Source organism: Heteronotia binoei, chromosome 7 (assembly GCF_032191835.1).
Source record: "Heteronotia binoei isolate CCM8104 ecotype False Entrance Well chromosome 7, APGP_CSIRO_Hbin_v1, whole genome shotgun sequence".
Taxonomy (NCBI): domain Eukaryota; kingdom Metazoa; phylum Chordata; class Lepidosauria; order Squamata; family Gekkonidae; genus Heteronotia; species Heteronotia binoei.
In genome coordinates, this window is record NC_083229.1 from 36,894,813 (window position 1) to 36,908,162 (window position 13,350).

The 13,350-nt window shown below is 44.0% G+C and overlaps 1 protein-coding gene across 1 annotated transcript; it reads left to right on the forward strand.

Annotated features, from left to right (window-relative positions):
* Positions 1-214: 214 nt before the first annotated feature.
* Positions 215-13,091, forward strand: RRM2B (ribonucleotide reductase regulatory TP53 inducible subunit M2B). The gene is made up of 9 exons (XM_060243421.1): positions 215-334; positions 4,405-4,560; positions 5,364-5,480; positions 7,675-7,808; positions 8,836-8,930; positions 10,080-10,213; positions 10,917-11,021; positions 11,349-11,462; positions 12,558-13,091. Exons 1-9 carry the CDS (start codon positions 287-289, stop codon positions 12,708-12,710), a joined length of 1,056 nt encoding a protein of 351 aa, XP_060099404.1. The 5' UTR covers positions 215-286; the 3' UTR covers positions 12,711-13,091.
* The last annotated feature ends 259 nt before the right edge of the window (positions 13,092-13,350 follow it).

The window sequence follows — 13,350 nt, forward strand, 5'->3', positions numbered from 1 at the left end:
CAGCCGCCATGGTTGCTTAACGCCAACCCAAGGCTCCGCTTTGAATCGCACAGGGGCCGCCCTAACCTGCAGGCCGCGAGTCCGGCGCGGCGACTTTTGCAAATGGGCAGCAGGCGGCCCGCCTCCTCGACCACCCTGCCCTGCCCTCCCCTCCCCTCCCCTCCCACACCCCCGCAGAGCCGCCGCCTGGTCGGAAGCCGCCGCGCTTGTAGTTCCAGGGGCCGCCGGCGGGGCTGGCTGCGGCGCTGCGCCACTCCTCGCTCGCTGGCCTGCCCGCCCTTGCACCATGGGCGACCGCCCGGCTTGCGGAGCTGCTGGGCCGGAGAGCGAGAAGGTGAGTGAGCGAGCGAGCGAGCGGGACGCCGCGGTCGGCTCCAGGGGAAGGCGCCGGCTCTTTTTGGCGCGTGTGGCTGAGGAAGGGGCGGGCGGTGCTCCGTGTTTGAACGGAGAGAGACAAGGGGGAGGGGATGCAGGCGAAGCTGAAGCGCATTGGTTTGCGGCGCCAGGCGAAGGCCGGGTTCCTGCCGCCGGGGGTGGAGAATCCACACAGACGCCCTCTGGCGCTTACTTCCGAGTAAGCATGCTGCAAGTTTCCTACCCGGCCCCGGCCCTGGCCCTAAACGCAGGAAAGGTCGCGGTGCCGTCCGCTGAAAGCTGCGAAGACACTGGACTGAAGTGCGACACCCCAGGAATAGCCGCTAAACTGGAATTTGGAGCACAGTCACGGTGCAATCCTGTAATTCCTGGGGTGTCCAACTCATTTGTTATGAGGGCCGGATCTGACATAAATGAGACCTTGTCGGACCGGGCCACGTGTGTACCTAATTTAAGATTAGGTAGCAGAGATATAAATTTTATAACGAATACAAACACACACGCAAAACTTAAAACATGCTTGAAACGCTAGCATTCATTGGTTTTAAAGATGCTTTCTTTGTATTTCTCCCATGGGATCGAGGGAACTGGGCAAAGGAAGCTCTGGCTCTTTCCTTCTTTCCCCAGATGAGGGGGGGGGAGCCTCAGCCAATAGAAGGAAAAGAGACTTCGCTCAGTAGCTCTGCTATGCAATTGAGAGCCTGGCAAAGCAAGCTATTCCTCCCCCCTTCCTCCTCAAGGGAGGAACCTCAGGCAATGGAGAAAATACAGGTTTTGGTCTGTAGCTCCTGTGCAGTTAAGCAAGCCTTGCAAAGCAAGCTGTGATGCAAAAGGAAGCAAGATATATAGAGAAGGAAGCAGATGACAGCCAGTTGCTCAGGGGCCTGATAGGAGCCCTTGGAGGCCTGATTCAGCCCCCGAACTGCGCGTTTGACACACCTGCGTTATTCCTGGTTAGGATAATGAGTTTAGACAGGATGGCATTGAAAGAGACCCACTTGACTATAATTGTTTTTTATTGAAACACTAACACAGCCGCTCTTGTGGAATTATTCTCGGAGGGGGTTGTGTGCATTAGTGAGAAATGTAAGTAGGTCTTACAACAAAATTTACTTTGGGGGAATATTCATATGAAACTGATAGTACCAGAGATGCAGCTGAAGTGTGGTCCTAATAAACAGAGAATAGAATAATCAGAACTCCTCCTTGTTTGACAAATATAAGAAGTATTTACAAATACAACTTGCTCACGTCATTAAGGTACTATTTTATTACAGTACTTAAACACTTAGAACTGACAAATATCTTGCTGTGGTGATGTGGCTTGTTGGCATGGGTAAACAGAGTCACTGCTTTTAGGTGTACCTGAAAGTCTCACCAAAAAGTATTTAAACTCCCAAGAGCTGGCTGAAGTAGAAGAAGTTGCGGTTTAGAAAATGCAAGGGCTTTCAGAACTTTGACCTGAGACCCCAGCGAGCCACTTCTTGTCAGATTAACCTAGAAAAAATCAGGCTCCTCTGATTTAGAACTCCTGCTCCTTTAAGTGGGCTCTTCTGGCTGTTCAGTGATGAAAGGAAGACACTTGATTGCAGTTCACAAGTTTATGTTTGATTCCATGGAACAGGGGTCCCCAACTGCTATAGTGCCCACTAACACCTTTTCTGCTGCCCACCAAGTGGTTTTAAAACAGGGGTGGCCAAACTGCAGCACAAGAGCCACATGTGGCTCTTTCATACATATTGTGGGCTGTCAAACCCCCACCCCATTGACCGGCTTGAAGAAGCATTTCTCTCTTTAAATCACTTCTCCAAGTCAGCTGGCAGTTTGGAAAATGCATTTAAAGTTAAAGTTGCTTTCTTTCTACCTATCCCTCCTCCATCTTCCTTCCTTCCGTCCTTTTTTCCTTCCTTGTTCATGTCTTGCAGCTCTCAAACATCTTTTATTCCATGTGGCTCTTACATTGGGCAAGTTTAGCCATCCCCGTTTTAGAAGGTGAGGGGGCCTGGTGGGGCTTTTGCCCAGAAAGGCTTTTTTTAGCCAATGGAGATTAGATCGAATGTGAGATTTTTTTTTTAAAGAGCACTGCTTTGTCAGTAACTGCTACGACAAGGTAAGTTGGAGCAACCATTTTGTAGCTGGCTCCACCTCTTGCAGCAGCCATTTTGTGGCTGCACCCATCACATTGTGTCAAAATTCCAAAGATGCAAATAGTCTCAAAAAGTTTGGGGGCTCCTGCCTTAAACCAAAGTCAGCCCATCAGTCCTGTGTAGCAACTACCTTTTATGTTTGCCTGGATGTACAGATGGGAAGGTTATCGAGCACCTGGCAGGCCATGACTTGTACTTAATGTATGATCAATTTATACAGATGTACTCCAAAACCAGCTTCTGTGGCATGGGTCCCCAACCTTTCTGAGCCTGTGGGCACCATTGGATGCAACCACAAAACAGCTGCCATGGGAGGTGGAGCCATGCACATACGCCCTCTCCAAGTGTGGGGGACAAGAGGAGTAATTTTAAAGAGTTCACTGGGAAGAGGAGTGTGAGAGAGCAGAACCTATGCTGTGTTGGCAGCTGCTGCCAAAACAACAGTAAATCTGCATAGCCAAACAGATCTCCATTGCCAGTCAGAAGTCTACTTGACAAGGAGCCCTACCTGGCCACATCCACTTTCTGAAAATACTTGGTGGGTGCCAGGAAAGGTGTTGGGGGCATTATGGTGCCAACAGGCACCACATTCAGTACCCCGGGCTAGGCTGAGAAAATGTTACTGGCCCAGAATCACTTATAGTGCCACACTATGGAGAGTTATGCCCTTCAATACCTTTTCACTACAGTGGATTTAGGTTGCACTGTCAAACATGTTTCAGGGCAGAATGGGGATCTGAACCCAGATTCTAGTTTGACATACTATCTAGTACATCACACTGGTTCTCGGTCAGGTGGAAAGGTAATTTAGCTTTATGGTATTATTTATTTTTATGACCGGCACTGCTGTCTGTACACCTGGTTTCTTGGAAAGAGTGTGTGAAGATAAAGGAGTGTCTGCATGGAGGATTCATGCATAAGCATGCACATACTAGGAATGAGAGAAGGGAGAAGGGTATCCTTTACCTGCATGAGTCTCCTGTCTAACTGACTGGAATGACTACAAGGCTGCCATGGGTCCTGCCATCTGCATAACTAGTCTAATAGGATGCCTTGCCGGAAAAGAGACAGAAACGCACCCCCTCCCCCCGAGCATTTCTTCTCCTTCAGGTTGTGATAGTTACAGCCGGTGCCACTGTCTGCAGACATCACACAGCTACTCAGCATTCATGCATGTTTTAAGGTCCTTGTAACTTGAGTCTTGGCCCTGATATGATACAATACTATGGGAATACACTGGTTTCTTGCAAGAGTCTTGTCTAGAAGGATCCACAAAACATGTAGAGAGTTTCCAAGGGATTATTGCACCTATGTGAACATGCTCTTCTTCCTAACAGAGGCTTTTAAACAGCTTAGAGATGAAGAATCAGCACACTTCTCAAGCCACGCAACTGATAGGGCCTTGTCCAAGTATTGGGGCAGGGTTAACTGCACAATACAAAAAAAAAAAGTTAAGTCAAGATCCCTGCATGGCTGGATACCTTTTCCTGTGCTTCTGCACACCTGGTTAATCTCTGTAGCATCAGAGGTGTTCCAAAACTGGTCTTTGCTGGGCTGTTTTTCCTGAAACTAAAGTTGAATCAATATAGATAGTATTGCTTTACTGTCACTCCCTTGTCTATAGTACACATGGTGGAATTTCTAGGGTTGAGGATGGTGGATAGAGTTGGAATAAATGTATATCTGATCCCACTGCAAAAAAAGGAAAACCTCCGTACAGTCAAAGTTTTACTGCTAAGCATAGCAGAGAGTGATCTGTATTAGGAATCCGTTTATATTTGTGTATCTTGCTAGGATTCTGGTATTTTCTTAGGCAAAGGTAAAAAGGAACAGGGTGATCTAGAAGGATGACATGCTGTATGACCTTATACTCTTCCTTTAGAGGTTTTCTTCTGATGTTGTTGAAAGTGGGTTTAAGTCAAATGAAGAACCTCTCTTAAGAAAAAATCCACGTCGATTTGTCATTTTCCCAATCCAGTATCCTGACATATGGAAAATGTACAAGAAAGCTCAAGCTTCTTTCTGGACAGTGGAAGAAGTAAGTAATATGCAGGGCTGTGTGTCTCTCAATGTACCAACTTCTCCATAAAGGGGGCTTCCCTTCTAATTGTACAAAGTAGGCAAGTTGGTCTCTTAATTCTTTACAGCCACCTTTGACAAAACCCTACTTTAAGATATCTAAAGGAACTATTTCTTTCCCTTCACTCCCTGATGCATGCCACCCTTGCGGCATGACTGGGGGAGGCAGGGTGCTAAATATATTAAGCAATACTGAGTATTTCCCAAATCTTGATATCATACAGATATTGGGATTCAGGAATATCAATATATACCAACTTTGGGGGGGTGGGTTTGGTATACCCAAACACACAAAAAATACCTTTGTGTGTGTCCATACCCCGAGGTAGACAACATTCATATACTACTGTCCCCACACTGATCCCTGCTGGTGCCACCTCTCTCCACTCCCTTCCCTCTTGTTGTATTGGCAAAGAAAGTTAACTCTGCCAATTTGAAGGTGATGCTAAGGTCTGCCCCCCTTTCCTCATGATTGGCTGCAATCAGAGCATTCACATGAAGATTCTGCCCACAGCCATAGACCCTTTAAATCCAGCTTAACAGGGAAAGTTCTGGAAGTACTGTCAATCATGCTTGGGGAGAGCACTATGTTATGTGTAGGCTCCTCAGTAAAATGAGGGGCATGCTGCATTCCACCTGGAGAAAAAATCCCTACAGCCTTTGAAAGCTACAGGAATTGTCCGTTCATTTCCAACAACAGTTTTGTTTTGACTCAGTCTTAAAATTGTATGACAATATAGATTTTTCTTTTTCCATATAAAGGTTGACTTATCAAAGGATCTTCCTCACTGGAACAAGCTGAAACCAGAAGAAAAGTATTTCATTTCACATATCTTGGCATTTTTTGCAGCCAGTGATGGAATCGTGAATGAAAATTTGGTAAGATTATGAGATATGTTACACCTCAAGTAGCTAATATAGCATTGATAGCTGTATCAGCAGTGTCATTATGGACAATGTCCATACTTTTGGTATTCATGCAGGGTAGCTGTTCTGAGGATGCATTTCCATGTGCATATCCAGCAGTTGGTGATGGCAGTACCAAATGATAGCCTGCACGTATATAACTGCTACTGTCAGTCAAATCCTAGTGTTTCGGGTGGTGTGCTTTTCAGTAGCAGCAGGTTACTACTACTACAAGAGCCAGTTTGGTGTAGTGGTTAAGTGTGTGGACTCTTATCTGGGAGAACCGGGTTTGATTCCCCACTCCTCCACTTGCAACTGCTGGCATGGCCTTGGGTCAGCCATAGCTCTTGCAGAGGTTGTCCTTGAAAGGGCAGTTGCTGTGAGAGCCCTCTCAGTCCCACCCACCTCACAGGGTGTCTGTTGTGGGAGGAGATGATATAGGAGATTGTAAGCCACTCTGATTCAGAGAGAAGGGTGGGGTATAAATCTGCAATTCTTCTTCTTTTTCTTACACATTCAGCTATGAATTGTGAAGGTGTTACCATGTGTACTCTCTTCCACCTATATCTTTTGATGTGTAGAATCTCTTTCTTGGGTTCAAGTCCCTCACTGGGAACTGAGACCAGTTTAGGGGAATTTAAGTTCAGTGTCTAGGGAAACCTTTTCCCCTTCTCCAGCCTGGCTAGCTGGGAAACCTGACATGCTTGCCAATTAGGGTGAGCAGAATGTGTGGTTTTAGGGATCTTTAACTGGATATTTGGCATGATCCCTCTGTTAGGTTTCAGATAATTCCAAAACAACCAGATCTTTGGTTGGAAAACAGGGTTTAGATTTTATTTAGGGAAATATGGGGGTACAGGAATTGAAAGACATAGGAATGGTGAAATGGTTGTGTCTAGAAGGACGCACATATGAAGCGCTAAATGGGAAGAGAAGACAGAAGAAGTCAGGTGGTTTTTCTGTGCCAGGAAACAGCCACGAGGAGGGAGGAGGGAGGAGAGTGGGGGATTTGAAGATAGGGAAAGAAGAATTTTGAGAGAAAAGAAAAAAGTGTAGGTACTACAAAGGAAGGGGAGTTTAGTCATCCTCAGTCTGCTGCACTGGGTCTGTTTAACTGTAGGAAGATGATCCAGAAATCTGGAGGGCAATTCTGATGCCCAATGAAAAATGGTGGGATACTAGGGGGCTTTTCATGACAGGAACATACACAGAAATCCCCAACATTAAAAAAATAATCAAAGTTAAGGCAACAGAGCGATGCTTGTTTATGGTAAGAAAAAGTCCTGAATGTGTAAAGAATGGAAAATGAAGTTGACAGCCTCTGAGCTAGCAGAGGGGATGAGACTACCATCCCACTGGTAGGTGGAGCCAGCACGAAAGAGTACCAATGAAATACATAAGACATAATTATAAAATATAGAAATTTGGGATGAATCCAGGATTGAGCATCTTTGGATGTCCTGGCTCTGACTGGACTGGCAGAGTGGTCTTCCCAAGAGGGCAACAAGATGTGTTTGCATCCAGTGGGGTCTGGCATGGTGGAGGCTTCACCCATGTCTGAGGCAGGCTGATAGAAGACATTCAAGCAAAGTCAGTAAGAGTTATCAAGCCCATCTGGTAGCTTCAGTTTTGCACTCAGGAAGACTTGCATTTGCTGACAAAGTTACGTTGCTAGACCAAAGTGGTTGCCTGGCTTTGCAGGCTCTCATAGAGGAAGGTAGACATGCAGATGTCCCATCAGTGGATCCGTCTCCCACCCAACGTTTGGGCCACTAGGTAGCATAGCCTGACTAAGGAGAGCCATGACCTCTCTTTCTCCAAGGCGAGGCATTGCTAGCTTCTAAAATGACTTCTGAGGTGCAAGTTATGTTAAGAGGGAGTCAGGTTCAATCATACACATGCTTAACGTGGTGATATCTAACACCACAAAAGTTAAATTATATGCATTCAGCAATGTTGGAAAATTGTGCTGCAATTGGTTTTATATCAATACCCTACCATTTTTTATAATTGCAATTGTTATTTTGTTCTTACATTGTAAACAAAATAAAATAATTTTTTAAAAAAGAGGGAGTCAGGGCAGAACATGTCTAGGAAGGGAGACCTTGGTAACAGAGGGATTTGTTTTTGAGGCTGTATATTCACATTTAAATTGTCTTGCTGGCAGGTAGAACGTTTTAGCCAAGAAGTTCAGGTTCCAGAGGCTCGCTGTTTCTATGGCTTCCAGATACTAATAGAAAACGTTCACTCGGAGATGTATAGTTTGTTAATAGACACTTACATCAAGGACCCTGAGAAAAGGTAATTGCCATAAGTATTTTCTCAGTGCTATGAAAAGCCAATCTAGAAGACTTGTATATGCTCCATATAGGGTTCCTGCCATTTTGGTTGGGTCTGTGCTGCTTTGATTTAACAGTATAGTGGAGTAATCTAAATAAAAAAAGCTGAGACATGTACATTTGTGCTAATTAAGAAAATTAACATGCTTTTTTCATTTTGCATAATTTCCCTTGCTTATCATGTGCTTTAGACATTTCTTTGGCTCATAATTTCTGAGATTTTATGTGACATTGCCCAAATATTGTCATGTGAATATTATCCTGCTGTATTTTTGATGTCTGGCTAGTGTCTAAAGGCTTGTCTGCTCTGGACCTCCTCATGCTGTAACCAGCTTGGAGTTTCAGTGCCACAATAGAAATGAAAAGCACTAGCCACAAAAAAGGGGGCATTACATTGCACAGGATTTGTGAAATGTCCCTCCATGTGAACTGTGCTACCTGTACCGTCTGTGTCTTTTCCCTGGTCTACTAAGTAGGATTGGGATAGGCACACTTGCCATGTATTTGGCTGGTGTTTGGTATGACATTGGAGCTTTGGGGCCTCAAACAAAACTCTATCTAGCCTAAGGAAGAAATTATCATCATTGCAGAGTAGTTGAGAGTCTCTGTTATAGGTTTTAAATCCCAGCGTTTGGAAAGGATATTTTGTGGCAAGTCAGGAAAGGGCATTTTCTCCTTTAATCTTGAATTTTGCTGGACTATGAGATAGTAACTGAGAAAAGCATAGTCATTTGTAATTGGTATTTAATATTGACCCTTCATTATTTAGTATTGGTCCTTTAGCTTACCAGGAAATTTCCTCATGGGTCCCTGCTCTAGAGGGCTGTGGACAGCCAGGAGCAAGCTGATCCAATTCTTAGTGGGGGTGGCAGCCCTTTAGGCTAGCTTTAACCCAGCCAGAGGTGAAGGATGCATTGCACAAAAAACCTATCTCACTGTCACAATGCCATGTTTCATCTAATTATGATTGCCTGGTTTTTGATTTACAGGGATTTTTTATTTAACGCTATTGAAACGCTGCCTTGTGTCAAGAAGAAAGCAGACTGGGCACTGAGATGGATAAGAGACAGAGAAGCTACTTTTGGTAGGTGACCTTTGAATGACAGACTTCGACTATGTGTGTTTTCAGATGAAGTAGGACTAGGCTGACTTTATTTGGAGTATGTTTGCCTATTGAGCAAGGATTAATTGGGCCTTGAACACCTAGGCTACTTACATACAGAGGTTTGTCTATGGTTCATTTATAAAAAGGCAGTCCTTTGGGGGGAGTATTTGCTTTATGTCATGGTCTAACTGTGCTCCAGCCATCCTTGGGGTGTGAATTCACACACATAACAGTCTAGTAGCTGCCACCAGCTCCTTTCACTTCCCGAACAGCCAGAAGCCAAGGGGCAAGCTTCCACCACAAAATATTATTAAAGAAAGCTTATTGAAATTGTGCAAGAATATTTCAAAAAGAACATTAGCAGAGAGGAATTAAAATAACAAAGCTAAATTCAAAAGGCTAACTACACATTAAGACATTGGTTCAGAATTACAGGATGTTACCATTCCAAACTGAAGACGTTCTGCAATCCATGCCCACTCTATCCAGAGTCATCATTGGACTGGCAGAGTGCCTGGTCCCATAGCAAGAAAGTGTTCAAGATGGTTTTAGGGACCCATAAGCATTGCACCCAAAAACCAGTGAGCAGGATAGTTATTCCTTGGTGATGCTTTTCCTTGCAGGACAAACAGTGAGCCAAACATTTTACTGTTGCTTGACTATACCAAGAGCCAGTTTGGTGTCTGAGAGCCAGTTTGGTGTAATGGTTAAGTGCGTGGACTTTTATCTGGGAGAATTGGGTTTGATTCCCTACACTTGCAGCTGCTGGAATGGCCTTGGGTCAGTCATAGCTTTTTGTAGGAGTTGTCCTTCAAAGGGCAGCTGCTGTAAGAGCTCTCTCAGCCCCACCTACCTCACAGGGTGTCTGTTGTGGGGGAAGGGGGAAAGTAAAGGAGATTGTGACTGCTCTGAGATTCAGAGTATAGGGTGAGATATAATTCCAATATCGTCATCATCGTCATCTTCTTCGGAGTTAGGCAGTTGTTTGGGGGTCTGGCTCCAGACTGTGTTTTGCTCATTGGCCTTCCTCATACCCTGTAGTCAAAAATGTCCTCTTTAGGAACTGAACGAGAGTTTGGGAGTTGTGCGACTAAACTACCAATGACTTTTGTATTATTTTTGTCACAGGAGAAAGAGTGGTTGCTTTTGCTGCTGTTGAAGGGATCTTCTTCTCTGGCGCTTTTGCGGCTATATTTTGGCTCAAGAAAAGAGGACTGATGCCTGGGCTCACTTTCTCCAATGAACTCATTAGCAGAGATGAAGTAATGTGTAGCAGAAATCACCTTAAAGTATTGTTAACGTCTGGTGGTTACAAGCAAAATGGTCAGAATAAAGTAGCAACAGATGCCAGAAGAACCATACACATAATTTGTATTAAAAATAGTATGCTATCAACAAGCAGCCCAAGACTGTCGCTGTTTTTGAAAGGAAAAGTATGTGTTTCTCCACCACCACCTTTTACATGCCACTGTTCAGTTATTTTAAAATATGAAAAATGGAGGTGAGGTAACTGTCTTCTGAATGAAAAATCAAGTCTACTTCTCTAGAATGTTTTTGTTCTGCCTTTCCTCCATGGATTATAGAGAGTCATACAAATTCTCCCTTCCTCCATGCTATCCTTACAACAACCCTATATGATAGCTTAGGTTGAGATAGTGACTGGCTCAGTGAGTGTAATGATACGTTGGGGATTTGAACCCAGATCTTAGTCTGGTACGCTAACTTCCTACATCATGTTCATTGTTTCCAGTGATTTTCAGATGTGCTGGGGCTGTTACGTGTTGAAAAAATGATGCAGCAGGAGAAGGTTTAAGCCCACTCCCTTTTCCTTGTACTTGTTGAACTTCCAGCTATGTGCGAAAGCACCCAAGTGCAGGAGTAGCTTCTTGCCATATTGGAATGCAGCCTACTTGTTTTTGAGAGCAAAGAAAAGGTTACTAACAACTTATTTCTCTTCTTTCTCAGGGCCTCCATTGTGACTTTGCCTGCCTGATGTTTCAGTATTTAGTGAATAAACCTTCTGAGGAAAGAGTAAAAGAAATAATTGCCAATGCAGTTGAAATTGAACAGGTGTGCAAACCAAATTATGCTGTGCCACTTTCTGCAGAGGTTGGGAAGCTTTTCATGTATGAGTGTGTGTGCCAGAATTACTGGGTAATTTTGAAAGTAATTCCTCCTTGTGCATGTTGTTTCTAGTTGTGTGGACAGGATAGCAAGCAAGCAGTTAGCTGCATCAGTGGTTACTTGTAGTGATCTGGTAAAGATCACCAGTTCTGTATGGTGAACTGCTGCAGGAGGCCTACCCATGACGTTGTTTAAAGTGACACAGTAACATGTTAACCCTGAGAAAGCAATACTTTCTGAACGATCCTTCTTTCCCCCCTCCTAACTTTGCAGGAATTCTTAACAGAGGCCCTACCTGTTGGCTTGATAGGAATGAATTGCGCTCTGATGAAACGGTATATTGAGTTTGTGGCAGACCGGTTGCTTCTGGAGCTGGGCTTCTCCAAGGTTCGGCATTTCATTGGTCTTACTCACAGTGACCTGTCCTTTTTCTATTTCAGTATTGTTCATGAACTCCACAATCACTTGCTAAGGTCTCTTTGTCTCTTGTAACCCAAGGGTGGCCAACGATAGCTCTCCAGATGTTTTTTGCCTACAACTCCCATCAGCCCCAGCCACTGACCATGCTGGCTGGGGCTGATGGGAGTTGTAGGCAAAAAACATCTGGAGAGTGACCGTTGGCCACCCCTGAAGTATATTTTTGTTCCACTGTTCTTTCAAGGAGCTCAGGGAAACTTGCACAAGGAACTGACACTCAGATGTCATCTTTAATGTGTAATCGTGTGAGGTAGGTTCCCTGATTACAAGTGACTGGCCCAGGGTTTCCTAGTAAGTTACAAGACTGAGTAGAGGTTTGAGCCCTTTTCTCTCCAGTCAAGTTCAGCACTGTGGTCACTACATCACTCTAACTCCATATCTCTGGACAGGAGCCCTTATGGCAAGCTGTTCTTCTTTAGCTATTTCCTTCTTTGGTCATTGGTGCCTGGCAGATTTCTTCACACATGTAAGCTCATAATTAATTTTATTTGTGGAACTGGCTACTTTTGTGGCACTACCCGCTTCCCCACTCAGAATATGCAAAGCTGGATAATGCCGGTATCAAATGTGAGTTTTAACATTCTGAAATTATCTTGGGTGACAGTTCAATCCTAAACAGATTTATGCCCCTTTAACCCCTTGAAGACAATAGGCTTAGAAGAGTGTAACTCTTGATTAGGATTGCACTGTCAATCAAGACTGGAAAAGGGGAGGGGCAATTCTTAGGTCTTTGTGGGGCAGTAGTTGTGTTGAAGAAGTGAAAGAGAGCCAGAGCAATGGGAAAGTAACTGCACAAATCTGGGAACAGTTTTGCATTTCTTAATGATGCCTGGGCAGTGGTATGGACAGAATTATTCTAGACTTGGTTTATGAGTAAGCGGAAGGATACCAGCTTTTCCTCTCTTTGACTAGGAGTGCCCTTCAGCCATTGTCAGAGTTTTATAGCCTCTTGTGCACAGTCTCTTTCAGTAGCTCTGGTTTAACAACCAGTGTGTTTCTTCTCAGGTCTTTCATGCTGAAAACCCCTTTGACTTCATGGAGAACATTTCACTGGAAGGAAAAACCAATTTCTTTGAGAAGAGGGTTGCAGAGTATCAGCGCTTCGCAGTGATGTCTGAAATGAGCGATAATGTTTTCACTTTAGATGCTGACTTCTAGTCTTATGTGGGGGCGGAATCTAGCTGAAAATGTGCATTCACTGGTTTGCTGCAAAAGTCTGTTTCTTCAACTGGATATAGAGTGTTCTGGGAAAATGTTTTCATGTTTCACATCATTATTATATGGTGTATTTATTGCAAATAGTGATGTAAAGAGTTTTTTTGTTTACTCTCTAGCAGTATATCTGTTAAGAAACAAAATTAGTTTAAATTTTTGAATTTTGTACAGCTTGTACAATATGTACTTTTAAAACTGTACATAAATAGACATTTGTCTTTATATTGGGATTAGGTACTTATATCTTGAACCACAGGATTGTTGTTGTTAAATGATATTTTGGCACTTCTGAATGTATTATGAAATTATATATGATATTTTGTACATTTGCACTATGTGCCTAGTTATTTTTTGATTTTTCCTTGTTCCAGCCTTTTTGATTATCCTTCCTGTTGCTGCAGGACCAGTATTTGGGCTCCAGGTCATGCAAGCTGCTGCTGAGGGTCATGGCATGGGCTGTGATGATGCCAAAGGATGGGACTGGCAGAATCCCTCCCCCCATTCATCCTTGCACAAGCACTTATGCAGATAGACCTGGATTTTGCAAATGGTGATTTTTCTTTCAGGCATCATACCCTTCATT

What these genes read in the sequence shown, in the direction of transcription:
- RRM2B (XM_060243421.1), top strand. Translation starts at nt 287, where the DNA reads ATGGGCGACCGCCCGGCTTGCGGAGCTGCTGGGCCGGAGAGCGAGAAG. An exon ending in CTTTCTGGACAGTGGAAGAA is followed by an intron (nt 4,561 to 5,363) that starts GTAAGTAATATG and finishes TTCCATATAAAG; the next exon opens with GTTGACTTATCAAAGGATCT. An exon ending in ATCAAGGACCCTGAGAAAAG is followed by an intron (nt 7,809 to 8,835) that starts GTAATTGCCATA and finishes TTTGATTTACAG; the next exon opens with GGATTTTTTATTTAACGCTA.